The sequence below is a fragment of the Dryobates pubescens genome, chromosome Z, assembly GCF_014839835.1.
Source record: "Dryobates pubescens isolate bDryPub1 chromosome Z, bDryPub1.pri, whole genome shotgun sequence".
NCBI lineage: Eukaryota > Metazoa > Chordata > Aves > Piciformes > Picidae > Dryobates > Dryobates pubescens.
Genome location: NC_071657.1, coordinates 77332829 through 77358856, shown reverse-complemented (window position 1 = coordinate 77358856; position 26028 = coordinate 77332829). Strand labels below are relative to the sequence as shown.

Sequence of the window (26028 nt, the reverse complement as noted above, 5' to 3'; positions counted from 1 at the left end):
CAGCACATGAGTTATGGCTGTAGAATTCCTCCCACTGCAGAACCACACAATCATTTTGATGGGAAGAGACCATTAAGATCATCGAGTCCATTTTGTCGCTACCAAACCATGTCCCTCAGCACCACATCTCCATAGCTTTGAAACCCCTCCAGGAATGGGGACTCCGCCACTGCCCTGGGCAGCCTGGACCAGCCCTTGACAGCCCTTTTGGAGAAGAAATTGTTCCTCACGTTCAACCTAAACCTCACCTCGGGCAACATAAGGTCTTTTCCTCTTGTCCTATCACAAACTGCCTGGGAGAAGAGCTTGACCCCCACCTGTCTCCAACCTCCTCTCAGGGAGCTGTAGAGAGCCAGAAGGTCTCCCCTCAGCCTCCTTTCCTCCAGGCTGAACAACCCGAGCTCCCTCAGCTGTTCCCCACCTCCAGACCCTTCCCCAGGTTTATTCTCCTTCCTTGGACACTCTCCAGACCCTCAATACCCTTTATGGAGGGGTCCAGAACTGAACCCATCACTCAGGGTGCAGCCTCAGCAGTACCCAGCCCAGGGGCACAAGCCCTGCCCTGCTCCTGCTGCCCACACCATTGCTGCTCCATTCCAGGCTGCTGCTGCCCTTCTTGCCCCGCTGAGTACTACTGGCTCAGCTCCAGCTGCTGGCACCCCAAGGCCTTTTCTGCTGGGCAGTTCCCAGCCACTCTTCTCCTAGCCTGGAACATTACTGGGGTTGATGTGACTCAAAAATAGGTCCTGGCACTTGGCCTTGTTGAATCTCATTCCACTGATCTCAAACCAACAATCCATCCTGGCCAGGTCCTTTCTGTAGAGCCTCTTGACCCTCCAGCTTACCAACACTACTGCTCAGCTTCACATCATCTGCAAACTTACTGAGGGTGCCTTAATCCCTTCACCCAGAGCATTGATGAAGACATTAAAGAGAACTGGCCCCAGCACTGAGCCGTGGGGAACACCACTGGTGACCAGCCAGCAGCTGGAGTTCACTCCTTTCCCCACCAGTCTTTGGAAATGGGTAGATTCAAATTGGATGTTAGGAAGAAGTTGTTCCCCAAGAGGGTGGTGAGACACTGGCACAGGTTGCCCAGGGAGGTAGTGGAAGCCTCATCCCTGGCGGTTTTTAAGGCCAGGCTGGATGTGGCTGTGAGCAATCTGATCTAGTGTGAGGTGTCCCTGCCCATGGCAGGGGGGTTGGAACTGGCTGATCCTTGAGGTCCCTTCCAGCCCTAACAATTCTATGATTCTATGACCCAACCATGCAGCCATTCTGTTACTCAGTGAAGTGTCCACCCACCCCCAGCCATGTGCAGCCAGATTCTCCAGGAGGATGCTGTGGGAGACAGTATCAAAGACTTTACTGAAGTCCAAGCAGACAACATCCAGAGCCTTTCCCTCCTGCACTAGGCTGGTCACATTCATATGAAGTTTGCTGCATGGCTGCAGGTTCTGGAAAGCTCCCTCCATATGATCTGGGAGCATCTTACACTCAGCCTGGAGGGTGTGGGTCAGGTTCTCCTGTGTGGGGGTGCTCCTTCTTTTTTTTGTCATGATCTTTTCTGTTGGTGGTCAAAACAGAAGCAAAAGCAGAAGCAGAAAGAGCTGGGAAACTCAGGGGTTAATGCTGTGAAGCCTGTGGGTGCTATCAGGGTTCTGTAAAGAAGGGGAAAAAGAAGAAATTAAATTGGGTGGAGGTAGATAAAAAGAAATCTGAAATAATTGTTCTGTTAGAATATGGCCTTTCCACACAAGCAGAAATCTTCCCTTCACTTCTGCCTGAAGAGAGAGTCAAATAGAAAATCTCATCTCTTAATTAGAAGGAAAAATACTCATCAAACACATCTCATCACTGGAAAGCTAATGATCCACAGCTGCTAGTCTGAAAGGGCAGGCTTTTTTTTTTTCCTTCTTTTTATTTTTTTTTTCCCTGAACAGTAGGAAGTGTTAATCACTTTGGATGAGATTTCCTTTTAAAACACACTGTAGTTTGCAAAAGAAAGGGGGTGTTCAATATTCTAACCTAATTTATTTATTTATTTGAAGTGCTGTACACCAGGGATAGCATCATGTGTCTCAGAGTGGCTGGAGAGCAGCCAGGCAGAGAGGGGCCTGGGGGTGCTGGTCGATGGTAGGCTGAACATGAGCCAGCAGTGTGCCCAGGGGGCCAGGAGGGCCAATGGCATCCTGGCCTGCATCAGGAACAGTGTGGCCAGCAGGAGCAGGGAGGTCATTCTGCCCCTGTACACTGCACTGGTTAGGCCGCACCTCGAGTCCTGTGTCCAGTTCTGGGCCCCTCAGTTTAGGAAGGAGGTTGACTTGCTGGAACGAGTCCAGAGAAGGGCAAGAAAGCTGGGGAGGGGTTTGGAACACAGCCCTGTGAGGACAGGCTGAGGGAGCTGGGGTTGCTTAGCCTGGAGAAGAGGAGGCTCAGGGGTGACCTTATTGCTCCCTACAGCTACCTGAAGGGAGGTTGTAGTCAGGCAGAGGTTGGTCTCTTCTCCCAGGCAGCCAGCACCAGAACAAGAGGACAGAGTCTCAGGCTGTGCCAGGGGAGGTTTAGGCTGGAGGTTAGGAAGAAGTTCTATACAGAGAGAGTGATTGCCCTTTGGAATGTGCTGCCTGAGGAGGTGGTGGAGTCGCCATCACTGGAGGTGTTCAAGAGAAGACTTGATGAGGTGCTTGGTGCCATGGTTTAGTTGATTAGGTGGGTTGGATGGGTTGATAGGTTGGACTCGATGATCTTGAAGGTCTCTTCCAACCTGGTCTATTCTATTCTATTCTATTCTGTTCTATTCTATTCTATTCTATTCTATTCCCTTGAATGATCATTTCATGCATGTGTCTCTCACTGAGAGCATCCACTGATGGGGTGGTGTAAATGGCCAGTTCCATGCCTGTGTGACTCTGAAAGTCTTGATCTTGGGGGGGTGGAGGGGAAGAGAAGGAAAAATAATAATAAAAAAGTTCTCCCTTCTATCCTTCTGTGTAAGAAATGGCAGCTATATTAAACCATAACCTTTGAGACTCCTACTCCTCCCTTAAAATAGTTGGCTTGTTTCAGTAGTGATGAGGAACCTTTTTTTAGATGGAGTTAGAGATATTATTTCCTTGGAAGAGATCGCACCAGAGAGAGTCCACATTCCACTGGATGCTTTATAGGCATGGGCAGGTCCCAGAACTGTCCTTGTAGAGCTATACCTTAGCTTTTCTTTTCTCGGGAAAGGTGTTGAATTGCTGGAACATGACAAGGCTGGTGAGGGGTCTGGAGCACAGCCTTGTGAGCAGAGGCTGAGGGATCTGGGGATGTTTAGCCTGGAGAAGTGAAGGCTCAGGGGAGACCTTTTGCTCTCGCCAAGTGCTGGGTTCTACACATTGGCCACAGCAACCCCATGCAGTGCTACAGGCTGGAGAGCAGCCACGCAGAGAGGGACCTGGGGGTACTGGTTGATAGTAGGCTAAACAAGGGCCAGCAGTGTGCCCAGGTGGCCAAGAAGGCCAAGGGCATCCTGGCCTGCATCAGGAACAGTGTGGCCAGCAGGAGCAGGGAGGTCATTCTGCCCCTGTACACTGCACTGGTTAGGCTGCACCTTGAGTCCTGTGTCCAGTTCTGGGCCCCTCAGTTTAGGAAGGATGTTAACTTGCTGGAACATGTGCAGAGAAGGGCAACAAAGCTGGGGAGGGGGTTGGAGCACAGCTCTGAGGAGAGGCTGAGGGAGCTGGGGTTGCTTAGCCTGGAGAAGAGAAGGCTCAGGGGAGACCTTCTTGCTGTCTACAACTCCCTGAAGGGAGGTTGTAGCCAGGTGGGGGTTGGTCTCTTCTCCCAGGCAACCAGCACCAGAACAAGAGGACACAGTCTGAAGCTGCACCAGGGGAGGTTTAGGCTATGATTGGCCATTGGAATGGGCTGCCCAGGGAGGTGGTGGAGTCACCATCCATGAAGGTGATTAAGAAGAGACTGGATGGGATGCTTGTTGCCATGGTTTAATTGATTAGATAGTGTTGGATGATAGGTTGGACTTGATGATCTCAAAGGTCTTTTCCAACCTGGTTAATTGTATTCTATTCTATTCTGCTCTTAATGTTCATTTGGCATTTAGAAACTCCAAGAGAGCAGTGTTTGGGTGATAAATCATTGATGTTCTGGAATATGTAATACATGACAGCTGTGTTCCTCAGTCTCTGGCCAGGTTCATGTCTTCTGAGGCTGTCTAGGTGGCTGGCTTCTTTTCTCTGTAGCTAGGGTTTGTCTGGATGTTCCTTGCTTTTCTTCCCATGTTCCCCACCAAGGTTCAGATGGGACCTGCCAGTGCAGGCACTGTCTTTTCTCAATAGGTGTTTGCTTTTCTGATACTTGGGTCCTGTGTGTTGGCTTCCAGAGCTCCCTTCAGTGCGTACCCATTGACTCAGGGCTCTTCTGGGGTTAAAAGGTGGAAAGGATTATGTGCTTTTCTTTTGAGATGTGAATTCTCTTGTAGGTTCTATCAAATTTACCACATCAAAGCCCTCTAGGTCTTGCTCCGAGAAGTGACCAAGCTCATAGAAAAGGTCTGAAATTCCATGAGCCATTGTTTGCTGCCTCCTCATTACCATTCCCAGCAGATTCCCTTTTAAAATCAACCACCTCAAAAAAAGACACTTTTCTTTCAAATGGAACAGGAACTGCCAGAAATGCCAATACCCTTTGATGTATGTTTTTCAGTTATAATCATAGAATTGTTTGGGTTGGAAAAGACCTTTGTGATCATTGAGTCTGACCTTCAACCTAGCACCACCCTGGCCATTAAATCCTGTCCCCCAGTGCCACATCCACACATTTCTTGAACACCTCCAGGGATGGGGACTCCACCAGCAGTTCTTTAAGTATTTGTCATATGTGCCTTACAGTCTCACAGGATTTCCATATAGATAGAAATTCCATGATAGAATAGAATAGAATAGAATAGAATAGAATAGAATAGAATAGAATAGAATAGAATAGAATAGAATAGAATAGAATAGAATAGAATGAATAGAATTTACCAGGTTAGAAGAGACCTTTGAGATCATTGAGTCCAACCTATCATCCAACACCATCTAATCAACTAAACCATGGCACCAAGCACCCAATCCAGTCTCTTGAGGTAAGTTAGCTGTTCTTGAGAGAGGAGATTACTTAAAATACAGATTTTTTTCTTGTGTATCTGATAAGAGCTTGTGTCTGATAAGAGCACTTTGGTTTAACTCTAAACCAAAAACCCAGCAAAAGATTTTTAAAATCCAACTCACAGAATCACAGAATCACCAAGGTTGGAAGAGACCTCAAAGATCATCAAGTCCAACCTGTCACCACAGACCTCATGACTAGACCATGGCACCAAGTGCCACGTCCAGTCCCCTTTTGAACACCTCCAGGGACGGTGACTCCACCACCTCCCTGGGCAGCACATTCCAATGACGAACGACTCGCTCAGTGAAGAACTTTCTCCTCACCTCGAGCCTAAACTTTCCCTGGCACAGCTTGAGACTGTGTCCTCTTGTTCTGGTGCTGGTTGCCTGGGAGAAGAGACCAACACCCTCCTGGCTACAACCACCCTTCAGGTAGTTGTAGAGAGCAATAAGGTCTCCCCTGAGCCTCCTCTTCTCCAGGCTAAACAATCCCAGCTCCCTCAGCCTCTCCTCACAGGGCTTGTGCTCAAGGCCTCTCCCCAGCCTTGTTGCCCTTCTCTGGACACGTTCAAGTGTCTCAATGTCCTTCTTAAACTGAGGGGCCCAGAACTGGACACAGGACTCAAGGTGTGGCCTAACCAATGCAGAGTACAGGGGCACAATGACTTCCCTGCTCCTGCTGGCCACACTATTCTTGATGCAGGCCAGGATGCCATTGGCCCTTTTGGCCACCTGGGCACACTGCTGGCTCAAACCAAAGCCCAACAGAATACCTTTTAAATCCCTCAGCTTTGTATCTATTTCTTGGAGACTTAGAGAAATTAATCCTTTTTACTTCATCTGGGTGTTGGCATTCCTCTAAGTTTTTTCTAGTTCTGAGGCAGAACCATTCATTTTAGTAGGTTTTAAAAGCACAAATATTCAAAAGCTAGTATTTTTGGCCAAACAACAAAAAAAAAAAAAAAAAGAAAGAAAAAGAAAGCTTAGTAAGATTCCTCGTGTATATCCAGTTGTGGCATGCAGTGTGAGTTGTGTGATTCATGTTTGAGTTTTGTTGTAGTAGAAGAAAACAAACCCAAACTCTGTCTGAAGCTGGATAAAAATAAAGGATTTCATTATGGTTTTTTTTTTTTCCATAGGGAATGCTGGGTGTGAAAATGGTTTTAGTTTGAGCTCACCTAAGTCAAAATATTGTTTAGTTCTTTCCTTCCAACCAGCAATTTTTGTACCAGCCTTAAGGGCAACAAGGCTGGTGAGAAGCCTTGAGCGCAAGCCCTATGAGGAGAGGCTGAGGGAGCTGGGATTGTTTAGCCTGGAGAAGAGGAGGCTCAGGGGAGACATCATTGCTCTCTACAACTACCTGAAAGGTGGTTGTAGCCAGGAAGGGGTTGGTCTCTTCTCCCAGGCAACCAGCACCGGAACAAGAGGACACAGTCTCAAGCTGCACCAGGGGAGGTTCAGACTCGAGGTGAGGAGAAAGTTCTTCACTGAGAGTCATTCGTCATTGGAATGTGCTGCCCAGGGAGGTGGTGGAGTCACCATCCCTGGAGGTGTTCAAGAGGAGATTGGACGTGGCACTTGGTGCCATGGTCTAGTCATGAGGTGGCTGGTTGGACTCAATGATCCTCGAGGTCTCTTCCAACCTTAGTGATACTGTGATACCAGCAGGGAACAGTATCTGCTTGGGCTTGTGTCTCTGCTAGACACCTGGAGGCTATGACAAGGACTTCCAGGCTTCTGAAAAGTCAGTGTTGTACCACTTGGTGGGTCTGGCAGACCTGAGACTAAAGTCCATCATAAGAAGCTTGTCAGAGCTCCACAGCAGAGTGGTGGTATGCAAGAAGGGGCTGGAGCAAGTCCAGAGAAGGTCAAATGAAGCTGGGGGAAGGGTCTGAAGAACAGGGCTGGTGAGGAGCAGCTGAGGGATATGAGGGTGTTCATCCTGCAGAAAAGGAGGCTGAGAGGAGAACCTTTTGCTCACTCCTGCAATGAGATTGGAACAAGTGGGTGTTGGTCTCTCTTCTGTAGTAGTAAGTGATAGGATGAGAGGAAATGGCCTCAAGTTCTACCAGGGAAGGTTTAGGTTGGACATGAGGAAAAATTTCTTCCCTGAAAGATCTGTCAAGGCCTGGCCCACATTGCCCAGGGCAGTGGTAGAGTCCCCATCCCTGGAGGGATTGAAAAGCTGTGGAGATGTGTTGAGGGCCATGGATTAATGGTGGCCTAGCAGTGCTGGGTTAATGGTTGGACTTAATGATCTTATGTGTCTCTTGCAGCCAAAGCAATTCTGTGACCCTTTGCCCTTGTGGGTATCTCTTGGGGTACAATCTCCATGTGGCCCCGGTGATGGAGAGCAGCCCTAGCTGTCAAGGAGGTCCAGAGGAAGGCCACAATAATGATCACACAGTTGGAGCAGCTCTGCTAGGAGGCCAGGCTGAGGGAGCTGGAGAGGAGGAGGCTCCAGGGAGACATAACAGCAGCCTGCCAGTACCTGGAGGGGGCTACAAGAAGGATGGAGAGAGACTGTTTGCAAAGGCCTGCAGGGACAGGATGAAGGACAATGGCTTCAAACTAGAGCAGAGCAGATTTAGATTGGATGTTAGGAAGAAGTTCTTTACTATGAGGGTGGTGGAACACTGGAACACGTTGCCTAGGGAGGTGCTTGAGGCTATGATTGGCCATTGGAATGGGCTCCATCCCTGGAGATATTCAAGGTGAGGTTGGACAGGGCAACCTGATCCAGTGGAGGATGTCCCTGCTGACTGCAGAGAAGGTTGGACTGGGTGACCTTTGGAGGTCCCTTCCAACCCAGACCATTCTATGATTCTATGATCCTAAGGTGCAGATGCCTGGGAGACCTGACTTGGCCATGCTTTTGCCAGCCTCCAGCTGTGAAGCACTCAGGGTGTATTGAGGAAACACTTCAACAAATCAATTGTCTTCAGATTGGTGGTCTGAGGTGGTTCTCTGCATTCCTTTCAACCCCACTTTTCATGATTCTGTGGTCGGTATAGTTTTACTCTGCTTTCATTGAAAACAGTTGTGCATTTTGACCTTTTGTTGTCTTTTTTTTTTTTAGCTAGTTTTGTAGGCAGAAGATTTTTTCAGATACAAGCCCTACGAGGAGAGGCTGGGGGAGCTGGGGTTGCTTAGCCTGGAGAAGAGGAGACTCAGGGGTGACCTTATTACTCTCCACAACTACCTGAAGGGAGGTTGTAGACAGGTGGATGTTGGTCTCTTCTCCCAGGCGGCCAGTACCAGAACAAGAGGACACAGTCTCAGGCTGCACCAGGGGAGGTTCAGGCTAGATGTTAGGAAAAAGTTCTATACAGAGAGAGTGATTGCCCATTGGAATGGGCTGCCTGGGGAGGTGGTGGAGTCGCCATCACTGGAGGTTTTCAGGAGGAGACTTGATGGGGTGCTTGGTGCCATGGGTTAGTTGTTTGGGTGGTGTTGGATTGGTTGATGGGTTGATGATCTTGAAGGTCTCTTCCAACCTGGTTTATTCTATGTATGTATTCTATGTATGTATTCTATGCATACACAGATTGGACTGGGTTGGAAGGGACCCTCAAAGGGCATCTTGTCCAAAAGCCCTGCAGTCAGCAGGGACACCTTCAGCTTGTTCAGACTTCCCAGTGCCACATGGAGTCTGATCTTGAATGTCTCCAGTGATGGGGACTCAACCACATCCCTGGGCAGCCTGTTCAGCTTTAATTGTGATGTTTACTTCTCCTTGTTTGTGTGACGTCAGGAAAAATTCCTACAAAACAACCAAGTTCTCTCTTCCACACTTGCTATTTTAGTAATGGAAAGAACTAACCTTTTATTTCTTAAATTCCAGCCTTCTTACTATGCCATTTTGCATTATTTTGTTCCAGGCCAGGTTGGATGAGGCCTTGAGCAGCTGAGTCTGCTTGTGAGGCATCCCTGCCCATGGTGGGGGAGGTTGGAGGAGATGATCTCTGAGGCCCCTCCCAGCCTGAGCCATTCTGTGGTTCAATGACTTTAAGAGAGAACAGCTAACATTTCTCTTAGTCTACATCACTTTTCTTTCCCCAAGAAACTAAGGTTCAATGGCAGGTATAGGAGTTGTTTCACGCAGGTAAGTGGCCACTCAGCTAAGAGGTTGGTTTCTTTAGGGCTCCTTGAAATCGTGGTTGGTTTTAAATGTGCACAGGTGTTTAGTGTGATGATGATTTGAATAATTTTTTATTTTCCCTTTTTTTGTTGTTTTTAATTGGTTTTTTTCCCTGCTCTGTGTTCTAGCTTTTTCTTTTCGTGGTCTGGAACTTTGAGCTCTACATGATACCACTGGCTTTGCTGTTGCTGCTGGCATGGAATTACTTCTTGATCATATCAGGCAAAGACAACAGGCAGCATGACACAGTAAGTCTTCTCTACATCTCCTTTCCTTTTCTTTAGTTGTTTTTTTTTTTTCTTTTAAACTAGCTAAAATTTTGTAGCTGAGTTTGAATATGATACCTTTTTGAAAGCAGCTCGGCTCACCATAGAATCACAGAATCATAGAAAAGTTCAGGTGGGAAAAGACCCTCAGGATCACAAGGTCCAACTATTAACCTTACTCTACAAGGGTCACCCCTAAACCTTAGCCCCAAGCACCACATCCAAACCACCTTGAAACACCTCCAGGCTTGGTGACTCCACCACCTCCCTGGGCAGCACATTAAAATGCCTGACCACTCTTGCTGGGAAAAAATGTTTCCTACTGTCCAGCCTAAGCTTCCCCAGTGGTAGCTTGAGGCTGTTCCCTCTTGTTCTATCACTAATTACCTGTCAGCAGAGTCCAGCACCAGTCTCTCCACAAATTCCTTTCAGGCAGCTGTAGACAGCCATGAGGTCTCCCCTCAGCCTCCTCTGTTTCACACTAACCATCCCCAGCTCCTTCAGTCTCTCTTCATCAGATTTATTCTCCAGGCCCTTCACAGCTTCCTTGCCCTGCTCTGGGCTGGCTCCAGCACCTCCACATCTCTCCTGTATTAAGGTGTCCTCCCTTCAGCCCACCACATGTTTTTGTAATGTATACACTAGTATACATTAGGGGTTGACCTGCTCAAAAGCACGGAGAAAGACCTTAGAGTCTTGGTGGACAATAAATAATCCATGGGACAGCAATGTGCCCTTTTATCCAAGAATGCCAATGATCTCCTGGGGTGCATTATGAGCAGTGTGGTGAGGAGGACCAGGACAGTGATTGTCACCCTGTACTCAGCACCTGTGAGGCCACACTTTGAGTACTGGATTCAAATTTGTGCCCCTCGCACCAAGAAGGACATTGAAAAGCTGGAGCATGTCCAGAGAAGGGCAAGAAAGGTGGGGAAGGGTCTGGAGAACAGGTCTCAGGAGGGACCTGGGGGTGTTCAGTCTGGAGGAGGCTGAGGGGAGACCTCATTGCTCTCCACAGCTCCCAGAAAGGAGGTTGGATCTAGGTTGGGATTTGTCTCTTCTCCCTAGTAACAAGTGATAGGATGGAGGAAATGGCCTCAGGATACCCCCCCTCAGGAGACCAGGGAATGTTTAGGTTGGACATGAGAAGAAAATTCTTCACTGAAAAGGTTCTCAAAACACTGAACCAGGCTGCCCAGGACAGAATCCCCATCTCTGGAGGTGTATCAGAGCCCCAGAGATGTGTTGCTGTGGGACAGCAGGCTTATCAGAGAGTATGGTTCGACTTGATCTTAGAGGCCTTTGCCAGCTGGAAGAGTTCTGTGATTCTCTGACTCTATGAGCTCCCTAAAAGGAGCTGAGGGACCTGGGGGTGTTTAGTGTGGAGAAAAGGAGGCTGAGGGGAGACCTCATTGCTCTCTACAGCTCTCTGAAAGAAAGTTGGACCCAGGTTGGGATTGGTCTCTTCTTCCTAGTGACAAACAATAGGACAAGAAAAAAAAGCCCAAGCTGGCCCAGGGGAGGTTTAGGTAGGACATTAGGGAAGATTCCTTCCCTGAAAGGACTCTCAAACACTGGACCAAGCTCCCCAGGGAGGTGGTTGAATCCCCATCCTGGGAGGTGTTTCAAAGAGGCAGGGATGTGGTGCTGAGAGACATGGTTTAGTGGTGACCTGGCAGGTCTGGGTTAACAGTTGGACTGAATGATCTTAAAGCTCTTTTTTCCAGCCTGAACAATTCCATGATTCTGTGCTCTGTGGGGATAATACTGCAATTGCAGTGATACAGGCTGGGAACTGGTTGTGAAATAGCTGTCTGAATTAAACCTGGGCATCTTGGGAGACAGCAAGATAAGCATCAGCCACCAGCATGCCCCAGCAGGAAAGAGGTCCTCCAGAACCCTGGGCTGCATTGATAGGAAGCACTGGACTGAGCAAATTGATTATCTTCTCTGCTCAGCCCTTGATAGGATGCACCCAGGGTGGTGTCCAGTGTTGGGGCATCCCAGTACAAGAAAGATATGGATGAATTTGAGTGACTGCAGTGGAGTCCTATCAAGATGCTGAGGACCCTTGGGCACTTGCCTTGTGAGAGGAAACTGAGGGGCATGGGCTTACAAAGAGCCTGGAAAATAGAAGGCTTTGTGTGACCTTAGATATTAGGAGGAAACTATTTGCCATGAGTATGGTGAGATGCTGGTAGGGGTTGCTCAGGGAAATTGTTGATACCCCCTCCTTAGAAGCATTAAGTGCCAGCTTAGTTGAGGTCTTGGTTAACCTGGTCTAGTGGAGGGTATCCCTGCCCATGACAGGGGGCTTGGAACAAGATTATCTTTAAGGTACCTCCAATCCAACCCATTCTGTGATGGTTCTGTGATGTGAACAGCAGCCCTCTGCTACGTTCAAGGAGGTTATCATAAAGATTGAGCTAGACTCTTCACAGTGGGGTGGACAGGTTATCTTCTGTGATTCTGTGAAAAGACAGCAGGTGTAATTTGAAACAAAAGGGGTTCACAGAATCACAGAAACATTCAAGTTGGAACAGACCTTCACCAAGTCCCACCCCTGAACTTACTCTACAAGGTTCACCCCTAAACCATAGCCCCAAGCACCACATCCAAGCCACCTTGAAACACCTCCAGGGATGGGAACTCCACCACCTCCCTGGGCAGCACATTCCAGTCTCTGACCACTCTTGCTGCAAAAAAATGTTTCCTATTGTCCAGTCTAAGCCTCCTCAGTGGCAGCTTGAGGCCATTCCATCTTGTTATATCACTAATCACCTGTAAGAAGAGATCAGCCCCAGCCTCTCTACAATGTCCTTTCAGGTAGTTGTAGACAGCAATGAGGTCTGCCCTCAGGCTCCTCATTTCCAAACTACACAGCCCCAGCTCCTTCAGTTGCTTTTCATAAGATTTATTCACACTAGAGAACCTTTCTTGCCATCAGAGTTGTTATGCAGGGGACACTGAATTGCTGGAGTGTGTCCAGAGAAGGGCAACAAATCTGGTGAAGGATCTGGAGAGGAACAGCTGAGGAACCTGGAGGTGTTCTGCCTGGAGGAGATGAGGCTGAGGGGAGACCTTGTTGCCCTAAGAGGAGGTTAGAGTGAGGTGGAGTTTGATCTCTTCTCCCTAGTATGAGGTGATAGAAGGAGAGGAAATGGCCTGACATTGTTCCAGGAATGGTTTAGGTTGGACTTGAGGAACATTTTCTTTGCTGCAAGAGTGGTCAGTCATTGGCACGGGCTGCCCAGGGAGATGGTGGAGTTGCCCTCCCTGGAGGTGATCAAGAAATGTGTGGTCATGGGACTTTGGAACTTGGTTTGGTAGCCATGGTGGTGTTGGTTCAACAGCTGAACTCCATAATCTCAGAGGTCTTTTCCAACCAAAACAATTCTATGGTTCTGTGATTGCCCAGGAGCTTTGTGTAGTTGCTGTTGGAAGTTTTTAGGACCCAAATGATTAAAGCTCTGAGTGTCCTGATGTTACTTCATTGCTGATTCTACTTTGAGCAGGAGATTGGAGGTCTCTTCCAGCCTGAATGATCCATGACCATAGGGTCTAGAAACTGCAGTTGCTATTGACCAGAGGAACTGATACAACCCTGATCCGGGCACTGGTGTTGCCTATCATCTGCATCACTAAGACTGTTGTGCTTCCAAGGGTCATGTAAAAGTAAGGGTGGGGATGGCAGAGGTATTCCCTAATCCCAAAGGTTGTTATATATGGAAGGAGTCTCAGATCAGGATTTAAAAGAAGCATTATTTTAATCACAGCCTTTAGTCTCCTGCTGCCTGAAATGCTTAAAGCCTCTCAACCTGAAGATTTTTATGAGTCACTGAAATCCCTTGTGAAAGGAGAGGTTTCACTTGTGAGCTGCACTACACTTCACTTGTCCCTGAAATACCACCTGCCTGGGAAGATTAATTGGGTCATGTAATTTTCCTAACAAAATAAGGAAGCTGTTGATGGCTTCTCTTGTTGAGGACACCCAAATATACTGCTCTAAAAGCATTCCTGTTGCAGAGATGGCTTCAGACCAAGCTATACAGCTTACATGATCCAAGCATGTGCTTCTCAAATATTTGGTTAATTACTGATCTTTTTGTTTAGGTTCATCACAAGTAAGTTGGGACCTCGTTTTTAATCACTTCAGCTTTGGTTATCCTCATGGTGAGCATCTGTCTTCTATGGAATGATCTGCAGACTTACTGGATGCTGTTCTAATTAACTCACAAATCTTCAGTAATATCACAAGTCCTTAGCTCAGGTCATTAGCACAGTATCATTAGATTAGGAGTAATTTAAATATTTCTGTTTTCCTATGCAGAGTGTAAATATTAACTAAATTAATTAAGCAGCATTTCCTAGTGGCTGGAGGATGCTCCAGGATTCACATGGTCTGGCTTTGCTTCCCAGGACTCCAGAGATGCCATGTGTGCCTCAGTGAAGTCATTGAAGACTTATCTTAGGAATATTGTCTGCCTCTAGAAGTCACTCTGAAATCCTCAAATTAATGATAAGACAAAAAGATAAATGTGTTTTTTAACTTTTCTTAATTAACACCACACAAGTGCAGTGAAGGATTGCATGCACAATATTGTGTTTGTGAGTGACAGCACAGATGCAGGGGAAGGGACAGCTCATGGAGAACATTCCACAGACTCTTTGTCTTGTGCCATTAGCACAAGGGGGACCTGGAGCTGCTGAAGAGGGTCCAGAGGAGGCCACGAAGATGATCAGAGGGCTGGAGCACCTCCCCTATTAGGACAGGCTGAGAGAGCTGGGGCTGCTCAGTGAAGGCTCCAGGGAGACCTCAGAGCAGCCTTCCAGTACCGGAAGGGGCTCCAGGAATGCTGGAGAGGGACTTGGGACAAGGGCTGGGAGTGCCAGGATGAGAGACAGTGCCTTGGAGCTGGGAGAGGGGAGACTGAGAGGGGAGATAATGAAGAAATTGTTGAGAGTGAGGGTGGGGTGAAACTGGCACAGGTTGCCCAGGGAGGCTGTGGCTGCCTCCTCCCTGGAGGTGTTGAGGGCCAGGCTGGATGAGGCCTTGAGCAACCTGGGCTGGTGGGAGGTGTCCCTGCCCACGGTGGGAACTGGATGATCTTTCAGGTCCCTTCCACCCCGAAGGGTTCTATGCATCTATGAATCTATGAATTTAACATCTGTGAAAAATACTTTGATTTGGGGCCTTCAAAAGTAGCTTGGAAGAGTTAGTTTCCACTGTGATATCTCGAAGTAATAATATCCACTGCAGTTCAGGTTGTCTGCGGCTGTGAGCAACCTGCTCTAGTTGGTGATAACCCTGCTGACTGCAGGGGAGGTTGGACTTTGAATGGTCCCTTCCAACCCAAACCATTCTGTGATGCTATGAAATAAAAGCTCTTTCCTTAAACGTTAGTGTAAGGAGATGTAGGTGGATTTGGATTTAATGGACAGTTCTCTAAATCAGTCTGTGAGAATTCAGAACTGGCCTAAAATGAATGAATTTATGGCACTGAAAAGCCACAGAATAAATATTTCCTTCCAGTATGAAGCAAGGAAAAAGATCAAGGAAATGGCAATCTTAATGCCTTCCTCTGAATTTTGCTGTAACACATTTGCCTGCAGCTGACTTGCTGCTTTCTCCAAGGTTCCATCCATTTCCTCATGATTGTACTCCTAAACAGGACAAAATAATTCACTTTCAGTACCACTTCTATTCTCATCTAAAACCATCACCACCAAAGCACATAAGATTAGGATCTGAGTGGATCCCACTGCTTTGATATTTTTTCACCTGCCTTTTCTTCCAGCACCTTTTTTTCACCTCCTGTGAGAGAGAGGAGAGGTTTTGACACTTCTTGTCTCCACTGCTTCTTGTCAGCAGTGCTGCATTCATGTGGTGAGGAGCAGGATGGGAATGTGTTAGGGCTGGGCTGGCCACCAGCTGGGTGCCAGAGGTTCTCCATGAAGCCCTCTGCTTCCCAAAGGGAAGAGAAAGGGAAGAAGGGAGAGAGATTGATAGTGTGGGAAAGAAACTGAACCAGCTGGGGTGGAACAAGAACAAAGCTGTGGGTCAGAGACACAAACCAACATGGAACCCAACCCCTGATGGCAGGAATGGCACCACTGGCACCACTGCTGCTGGGGCAGGCACTGGGCAAGGCCCAAACTGGACTCTTCTGTAGATGGGTACGAGATTGAGGAGCTGGACTCTGGAACTGGATTCAAGAACACAGGGATGGCAATGAAAGGCGGCAGGGATAGACTCCTCCTGGCATGCCAGCCAGGGAAGAAAAGGCTTGGCCCTATTGATCCCTCATCTTGCTCCTGCAGATTCCCTCCATGGGCTGCAATCCCTTGGTGGGCAGTTGAGGGTCACCTGCCCTGTCCACTCCTCCCTACAGCTGCCACCTTTGCCTTGCTGCCCCCGAAGGTGGGGCACAAGCTATGGCACTGTCCTTGGTGTGCCTTGGAGCAAGCCATGCCAGAGCCTTTCAGCACTCAGCCCTTGGCAGGAGCTCTGCCCATCAGCTGGAAGCAGCCCCTGGCTGTGCAAACCTTCCCTGAGCTGCAGGAAGTGCCTCAGTGAGCAGAGCCTGAGCTGGGAACTCACAGCACTGAGCAGAGCCAGCTCTGGTCTGCCTCACAGCAGGACAGAGCACTGCCCCTGCACGTTGCCAGCCCTGTGCCCATGGCAGGTACAGGGTAGCAGAGCATGGCATAGTGATAGACCATGTGGGGTGCTTGGAGAGAACAAGGATGGAGGGAAAGCAGAGGAATGGTTTGTCTCACAGCAGCCTTGACTCCCTGGGAACCCCCAAATCACATCTGACAATGGGTGGATGGACAAAATAGTTCACCCCCATGCAGCTGTAATTGAAAGGTTTCTCAACATACCCAAACTAACAGAAAGGGCTCTGGGCTTTAAAGCTTCTTTTCAGGCTTTTCAAGAAACTGTTTAATATTTTGATGTTTTTCAAATGTGTTGTACAAAAAGCCCTCACCTTTATTTTATAGCTTGGGGAAAACAGCAGCACTGATGGCTGCTGGGGGTCTTTCTTTTTCACTTCTGTTTCTAAGCAGAAGTCACACTGATTAGAATTGCATGAAGTTAGTGGGGGGAAGAGGGGAAACAGCACTTTTTGCTCCCCTTTTTTCCCCTGTTTTTCTGCTTCAGGTTGTGTTCTGACTACCTGCTGGAGCTGCCTAACTTAAGGAATGGTCAGATAATCCTTCAAAGTGATTAAAAACGTTTCCACTCTCTCCAGCTGCTTCTGCTGTTCCCTTCCCTGAGATGAAACAGTTGACTGTGTGGATGGAGTGTGTCATATTGCAGATGAAACCTGATAGTTATCAGTCAGGGCTTTTTCTCCTCTGTATGCAAGCCTGACTACCACAGTTAGGACATACTGTGAGAGTCTCCCAGGTGTTGGGCCATGAGACAGAGCTGCTGCAACAGGCACATTTGATCTCCTCTAGTAACACTGCAAGCTCTTGGTTCTTCCTTTACCAAATAGGTAGCAAACCAAGAGCTCAAGCTGCCTCTCCTTGGTCTTGCCATTGAGGAGGAAGGGCTGGAGTAGGAGAGAGCACATCTGACAGGTCAACAAGCAGCTGCAGAGTTCTTAGTGAGAAGAGGGACTTGGGTTGTGTACCTATGGAGTTCTCTTTGAAGACTGAGGACTGTTAGGAAGATGAGATGAGGCTCAAGGGGGATCTTGATGAGGTGTGTAAGTCCCTGATGGGAGCAGAATAATCATGGAATCACAGATTGCATTGGGTTGCAAGGGATCCACAAAGGTCATCTTGTCCAATCCTCTTGCCATCAGCAGAGTCACCTCCAACTAGATGATGTTGCTCAGGGCCATATCAAGTCTGACCTTGAATTGTCTCCAGGGATGAGGCCTTCACCACCTCCCTGGGCAACCTGTTCATGTGTCTCACCAACCTACTCCTGCCCTGCTCCACTTCCAAACCACTGCCCCTGGGCCTAGCCCCACAGCCCCTTCTCAACAGTCCCTCCCCAGCCTGCCTGCAGCTGCCCTGCAGAGATGCAAATGCAGCTCTCAGCTCTGCCTGCAGACTTCTCTTCTCCAGGCAGAACAGCCCCAACTCTGCCAGCCTGGCCCCACAGCAGTGCTTCTGCAGCCCCCTGAGCCTCTTTGTGTCCTCCTCTGGACCAAATCCAACAGTTCCAAGTCCTTGTGTTGGGGGTCCCACAGCTAGACACAGCCCTGCAGGGGAGGTCTCTCCAGAGCAGAGCAGAGGGGCAGGATCCCCTCTCTCCATCTCTGGCCACACCGTTTAGGATGCAGCCCAGGCTGCCCTTGGCCTTCTGTGCTGCCAGTGCCCATTGCTGGCTCCTCTCCAGCTTCTCATCTACCAACACCCTCAAGTGCTTTTCTTCAGGGCTGCTCTCAGTCTCATCAACCCCAGCCTGGCTTGATATCAAGGCTTGCCCTGCTCCAGATGCAGGACCTTGCCCTTTGCCTTGTTGAACCTCATGAGGTTCTCCTGAGCCCACTTTTCCATCCTGTCTAGGTCAAGAGAGAAACAGGTTCCCAGTGACAGGACAGTATCAATAGGCCAAACACATGAAGTTCCATCTAAGTGCAGGAGGGCACTTCTACTATGTGTGGTCACACCCAGGACTAGGCTGACCAGAGAGGTTGTGGAGTCTTCATCTGTCAAGGTATTCATAACCTTTCTGGACGTGGTCATGGGCAGCCTGCTTAGAGATGACCTTGCTTGAGTAGAGGGCTTGGACTTGATGATCTCTGTTTAAGGGGTTGATCTGAAGATCTCCCTGTCTCCACTCAGCAACTGAAGATAACAACCTTTCTCTCCTTTTGTTCTAGTATTTGTTAAGTTGGGATTGTTTTGTTGCTGCTGTTGTTGTTCTTGTTTTTCCAAGCAATTAAAGATTTAATAGAAGAACAATGCACATGGCTGGAGTTACCATATACCACCCCTATGGAGAAGAGGGTTAATGACTTCAGTTCACATGCTGCATTTATAGTTAATACTTAGAGCATTTAAGGAAATATTAAGCAGCTAATTTCCTCTTGGAAGTTTCAAGTTGCAGTAGAAAATGGTGGTGAGCAGCTGGGAGTTAATGTGCCATACACAGATTCTTATGAATCTATAAAATAGAATATACACACATGTTATTAATCTTGCAAGAGTGATGTAAAGTGGCACAGTGTATCTTTTAATTTCACTGGAGATATTTTGTTGTTTGGGGTTTTTTTGAGAAGCAGGCTTTGATGACTTAATGTTTCTAAGAGTCTGCTTCTGTTAAAAGTTAGAGCTGGACAGATTTAGGATGAGAATTTGAGAACAGCGGGGGGGGGGGGGGGTGGAAAACCCAACTTTTGTTAAAGGTAACCTTGAGTTTCGAGATTCTGGGCCAATTTCTGTGGGTGCTTTTTATGTGGTCCTCCAGGATGTCTACTCAGGTTTATTTATTTATTTTGATCTTTATGATTCATCTGGAATTTGCCACATGGAGAAAAACAAAATGGGGATTGGGAAGAAGTGTGCTTACAACATGTCCATCTCACCTTTCCTCTGGGAAGGGTACTAAGCATAGAATCATAGAATGCACTGGGTTGGAAGGGACCTCTAGAGGTCATCAGATCCATCCCTCCTGCAGTGAGCAGGGACATCTAGAATTGTAGAACAGAATCATGGAACTGTGGAGGCTGGAAGAGATCATTAGAGGTCACAGGGATGTGTCTCTAGAATCATAGAACAGAATCATGGAACTCTGGAGGCTGGAAGAGATCTTTAGAGGTCATCTAGTTCACCCCTCCTACAGTGAGCCAGGGACGTCTCCTGGAATCACAGAAGAGAGTCATAAAACTATTGAGGTTGGAAGAGATCTCTGGAGGTCATCAAGTCCAACCACTCACCTAGAGCTCACAATCCAGCCACTGCTGCAACACCACTGCCATTGAACCATGTCCCTCAGCACCACATCCACACATCATTTAAATATCTCCAGGGATGGTGACTCCACCACCTCCTTGGCCAGCCTGTTCCAGTGCCTGAGAATCCTTGCTGGGAAAACATTTCAACTAGATCAAGTTGCTCAGAGCCCCATCAAGCCTGACCTTGAACGTCTCCAGGGATGGGGCCTCCAGCACCTCTATGGACAACCTTTTCCAGTGTTCTACCACCCTCATAGTAAAGAACTTCTTCCTAATGTCCAACCTAAATCTGCCCTGCTCTATTTTCAAACCATTGCCCCTTGTCTTGGTGCTACATGCCCCTATAAACAACCCTTCACATATTTAATGTATGATGAGCTTGAGTTGGTTGTGTAAGCCCCAACTAAGCTGCAGATAGAAGAGCTTTTCTGCCCTTTCTTCCCAGGGCAAGGTCACTTGGCTGCACATTCACTACACCAACCAGCCCCCCCAGGAAAGTGTTGGCTTTAGCCACATCTTGTCCTGCAAATCAAAAGCTGAGTTGCCACATAAATAAACAAAATAAACAAACTGGTGATTTGGTTTGGTTTGGTTGGGGTTTTTTGGTGTTTCTTCACATTATGGTCTTAAAGTGTGGAAGCTCTTCGTTTGAAAGGGTTTCTCAAAGGGTTTTGTCTGCAGGTGAATACAGAGCACCAGGTGTTTCAGAGAATCATAGAATCATTTAGGTTGGAAGAGACCTTTAAGATCATCAAGTCCAACCTTTAACTGCCAGGTCACCACTGAACCATGTCCCTCAGCACCACATCCATGCAGCTTTGGAACACCTCAGATCCATTGCCTGTGCAGTACTGAGAGGTTTTATGCTTGAAGATCAGAAGTTCTCTTCAGCCAAGTGCTCAACAGTGATTTCAAGCTAAGGACTACATTCTTGGTCTGAAAGAATAGCAAAAATTGATATCATTGTCCTTGTATTCTAGCTAGACAGTGTGTCTGGACCATGTTGTCTGCACAAGATGCTGTAAAAGAGCATTGCCAACTTGGCTTTTAATCCCTGACTTCACTGTGAGTGTACTTTCTGAGAAGCTTTGTCTTTGGTACAACAGCAAAATCCCCAAAGCATCAAATCATGGAACTGTTTTGGTTAGTAAAGACCTGCAGGAGTGTGGAGTCCCACCCCGCACTGCCAGGTCACCACTAAGCCACGTTCCTCAGCACCACATCTAGAAGGCTTGAGGGGTGTTCAGAGCATACAGAGTTAGGCATGTAGCAACATCTGTGTAAAGCTGTCCTGATTTATGACACCTCTAATAGTGAGTTAAACACAGAATGGTTGCCAGTGTTATGCAGAAAGTTCACCTTCTGTTTCCTAAGCACCAACAGAATTATGTTCACTTCTGCATCTCAAAACAGAAAGTGGCTCTCACTCTGCTGAGCCTTCAGCCAGATGAGTATCAAGCACATCACTCCACACCATGCAGTGAAGCCCATGAAATGTTCTTATAAAGTGTACAGCCTGCTTTAAATTTACCAGATCAATCAGAACTACAAACCCACTCTGCATAGAATCTTACAAAGGCTTTTGCAAACAGGTCCTCACAGAATCATTTTGGTTGTAAAAGCCTTTTCAGATCATCCAGTCCAATCAGTCTCTAACTCTGCCAAGGCTTGGACAAAACTATGTCCCTCAGTACTACATCTCTGCCTCTTTGGAACACCTGCAGGGATGGAAATTCAAACACCTCACTGGGCAGCCTGTGCCAGTGTTTGAGAAGCCTTTCACTGAAGATTTTCTTCTAATGTCCAACCTAAACCTCCCCTGGGGCAACTTGAGGACATTTCCCCTTGTCCTATCACTTCTTCCTTAGGAGAAGATACCAAACTCCACCTGGTTCAAACCTCCTTTCAGGGAGCTGTAGAGGGCAATGACTTCTCCCTTCAGCCTCCTCTTCTCTGCACCAACCCCCCCAGCTCCCTCAGCTGCTCCTCCCCAGCCCTCTTCCCCAGCCTTGTTGCCCTTCTCTGGACATGCTGTCGCTCCTCAATATCCTTCTGGGGGCAAGGGGACCAGAACTGAAACCAGAACTGAAGGGCTGACATCACCAGTGCTGAGTACAGGGGAACAATCCCTGCCCTTGTCCTGCTGATGGCCTTCTTTGCCACCTGGGCACACTGCTATGGGTTCTGTGTGGGTGCCATCAGAGCCCAGAGACCACCAGCAAGACCTTCTGGAGTCTTAAGTAATCTGCTGCTAACCACAGGTATCTTCATGCAGCTGTTGGCCCTTCCCATACAATCCAGTGAAGAAGAAAATTGCTCTAGTGCCCCACTTTGGGATAGGGCTCTGTATTGTTATGATTATTATTAACCATTGTTTATTAATTATTAATAACAATAATTATTAAATTTAATCAGAAAATAAACATGAAAATGTCAGCTTAATCAAGCATTTAATTTTTATTAATCAAGCCTAATTTTTATGAGTGCAAATAACCACTGGAGCTGGACAAATTTGTTCTAGATTGCATCAGAAACATAATTTTAATACTTAATGGCCTGCTGAATTGAAATGGGGAATTATCTTTATGAAACATGCTCTTCATAATTTGCCATTAAATGAGAAAATGAACAAAAATCAACATAAATCTTTTACATAAAGGTTATTTAACTAAAATTTGGTGCTATAAATATTTTAAATGCATTATGCACTAATTTAACAGGCATACACTACACTGTATAAAGATATAAGCTGGATTTCTGTCCTGCAGCATAATGGGATGTAATTCTGCAGTCAGAGGAGACTATCCACACTCAATTATCATCCCTGAGTAGGTTTATACACTCCAGAAGAGCATGGAGTAACCCTTCCTCCAGCTTTACGTGGCTGTTCTCAACCCAGCAGCAGCTGCAAAGCCAAATGCTCTACAGAATTGGACTAGTTCAGTTTTTGGTTACCTGAAGGGGGAAAAAAGAGCCAAACACCACAACCAAATTTCCACTCCACATGTTCACAATATTTAAAAACATAAAAATTAAAAAAAAAAAAAATATTATTTTAACATAATCCAATTTCTTCTTTAATTTACACTTTGTGGTTTTTCAAATATAGCCTCCCAGTATTTTTTGGCATCTAAGATGAAATGGAAGTTCTCTGCCTTATTTTTATTGTTTCTTTCCCCCTCCCCCCTCCCCCTCTTTGATTGTAATGACATTTTGGGGGGCTTGGGGGGGGGTTGGTTTTTTGCATTTGCATCAAGATTAACTTGGCCACAAGATTCGTTTGACAAACTACAAGGCTACTACATAAAGCTAAAAATATAAACTATTTTTAAAAAGGTATAAATGGCTATTATTAATATAGGGGAGGTTTAGGCTGGATGTTAGGAAGAAGTTCTATACAGAGAGAGTGATTGCCCATTGGAATGGGCTGCCTGGAGAGGTGGTGGAGTCACCATCATTGGAGGTGTTCAGGAGGAGACTTGATGGGGTGCTTGGTGCCATGGTTTAGTTGATTAGGTGGTGTTGGATGGGTTGATGGGTTGGACACAATGATCTTGAAGGTCTCTTCCTACCTGGTTAATTCTATTCTATTCTATTCTATTCTATTCTATTCTATTCTATTCTATTCTATTCTATTCTATTCTATTCCTATTCAGTTTGGGATTGTGCTGCTTTATTCTATTCTATTGAGTTTGGAATTGTGCTGCAGTTTTGATGTATTTACAAAAAAACCCCAAAACCCAAACAACAAACCCAAACCCCAAACAAAACATCAATCCCTGGAAAACCAAATTAATGAAATGGCAGCAACATGTGTATTGTAAGTATATATAGGTATTACATATATCTATTGCATATGTTGTCACCTACAGTACATAGCACAGCAGCCCAGCAGGCAGCTGTGTCCTGGGCTGCAGCCAGAGGAGAGTGGACAGCAGTGCAGGAGAGGGGATTCTGCCCTTGGACTCTGCTCAGACCTCACCTCCAATCCTGCCTCAAGTTCTGGTGTCCCCAGCACAAGAAGGGCACAGAGCTGCAGGAGAGAGTCCAGAGGAGGGCACAAAGATCATGCAAGGGCTGGAGCAGCTCTGCTGTGAGGACAGGCTGAGGGAGCTGGGTTTTTTTAACCTGGAGATGAGAAGACTCCAGGGGGACTTCAGAGCTGCCTGCCAGTACCTGAAGGGATCCTCCAGGAAGGCTGCAGAGAGACTTTTCCTGAGGCTGTCTAGGGACAGGACAAGGGGGAATGGTTTGAAGCTGAGGCAGAGCAGGGTTAGACTGGAGCTTGGGAAGAAGTTCTTCAGTGTGAGGTTGCTGAGACTCTGGCACAGGCTGCCCAGGGAGGTTGTGGCTGCCTCCTGCCTGGGGGTGTTGAAGGCCAGGTTGGAGGAGGCCTTGAGCAGCTGAGCCTAGTTGAGAGGAGTCCCTGGGTATGGCAGGGAGGTTGGAGGAGATGATCTCTGAGGTCCCTTCCAACCTGAGCCATTCTATGAGTCTATGATTATTAAAACTACTCTACCTATACTTGGGCTGCCCAGAGAGGTTGTGGAGTCTCCTCTGGAGACATTCAAGCCATCCCTGGACTCATTCCTCTGTGATCTCTTTAGGTGATCCTGCTCTGGCAGGGTATGAGACTGGAGGAACTTCTGAGGTCTGTTCCAACCCCTAACATCCTGTGATTCTGTGAAAATTACTGCTCTTTAAATCACTATTAAACTCCTTGCTATTACAACTATTACTATTTTACTGTTCAAATACTTGTCAGCTCCAAATCTGAATACATTAGACTTTGTCCCATCCCCAAGCTTAAAATATTGTGGATAAATGCTGTGGATAAATGCTGAGAAGAATCAGGTATAAAAGTGTCTAGCCCTGCTAGAATCTTGAAAATTATTTTGAAGAGAGATGATAATAACACTGAAAACCAATACTGAGACATTTGTGTTGTTAAGAAGACAGGATTGTTTTTTCTGCTCCTGAGGCTTTGCCCAAGAATTCTAGCTCATAAAATTCTGTGAAGGTGTTGCTTTCATAATAGCCCTGCAGAGCAAACTTGCCGTGGATGTTTAACCAAGCAGAGAATGTTTTGGGCTTTGTTGTTGTTTTGAGGAGCTAAAATGAACTATTCCGAGAGAGATCTTTTTGAGTGCACAGTACATATTGAAGCCTTTAGATGGAGACATACTTCAAATAAACACCTAATATTCAGTGCATTGTGTAAATGTGAGAGAGAAAAAATAGAGGAAAACCAGGCACAAATCCAGGCTGGGTGCACAGTGGGTTGAGAGCAGCCCCACAGAAAGAGCCTTGGGGGTGTTGGTTGCTGAGCAGCTCCCCAGGAGCCAGCAGTGCCCTCCTGCAGCCCAGCAGGCAGCTGTGTGCTGGGCTGCAGCCAGAGCAGTGTGGGCAGCAGGGCAAGAGAGGGGATTCTGCCCCTTGGCTCTGCTTTGCTGGGACCCCACCTCCAATCCCGCCTCCAGTTCTGGTGTCCTCAGCACAAGATGGACACAGAGCTGCTGGAGAGAGTCCAGAGGACGTGACAACAAAGGCTGGGGCAGCTCTGCTATGAGGACAAGATGAAGGAGCTGGGGGTATTCAGCCTGGAGAAGAGAAGACTCCAGGGGAACTTCAGAGCTGCCTGCCAGTACCTGAAGGGATCCTCAAGGAAGGCTGCAGAAGGACCATTCCTGAGGGTGTCTAGAGACAGGACAAGGGGGAATGGTTTGAAGCTGAGGCAGAGCAGGGTTGGACTGGAGCTTGGGAAGAAGTTCTTCAGTGTGAGGGTGGTGAGACTCTGGCACAGGCTGCCCAGGGAGGTTGTGGCTGCCTCCTGCCTGGGGGTGTTGAAGGCCAGGTTGGATGAGGTCAGAGGGAGGTGAGGGGAAAGAAAAAGAAAAGTACAAAGGAACAAAAAAGACCAATGTGCCATTTTCATGTTAAAATTACTTAATGTTAACTACATTGGCAACTGAATATTAAGGGCACGTAGTGCTGACAGCAGGAGAAAGGTTATGTGTTCTTGTATAATGAACTGTGTTTGCTGCCCATCCATGTGGCCAAGAAATTTATTTTACACTGCAACTTAAAATGGTTGTTGACATTACAGAACTACATGTAGTCAGTAGCATGCATCAGGAGTCATCTGTGATAGCCATATTAAAGCCTCATTTCCTATTAAGGCTCAGACTAAATTACAGCATGAGCACTTCCCAGAACAAGCTAGCAAAGTGCATTCTGTAAGAAGAAATAATTGTATTTGAGTGTCTCTGCAAAAATCAGGAAGCAGTTGAGCAGTAAAGCACAAATGCTTGGCTTTTGAGTCTGCTGTCTGCAATATATTCAACCTTACTGGCAAGCTTATCATGCTAATTATTATTACATCTAGTGGTGCAGTCATCTTGATGATTACTGCAGATGAAATACCCCAAGGTCAAAGCATTAATAATCTAAACCAGGATCAGCTGTATTCCAGCTATGCCACACACTTTAATCAGAATCTCTTCATTTAATCTTTATTTTCCTTATGAATGTGGGACAAGAAAAAATAG

At 47.1% G+C, this 26028-nt stretch overlaps 1 protein-coding gene across 1 annotated transcript in view; it reads left to right on the top strand.

Moving 5' to 3' along the window:
* Positions 1–26028, top strand: part of MCTP1 (multiple C2 and transmembrane domain containing 1) — a 292174-nt gene that overhangs the window by 200071 nt on the left and 66075 nt on the right. Inside the window, exon 16 of the mRNA XM_054178118.1 lies at positions 9423–9542. Coding sequence (XP_054034093.1) covers positions 9423–9542 — 120 coding nt within the window. The remainder of the gene's footprint in view (positions 1–9422; positions 9543–26028) is intronic.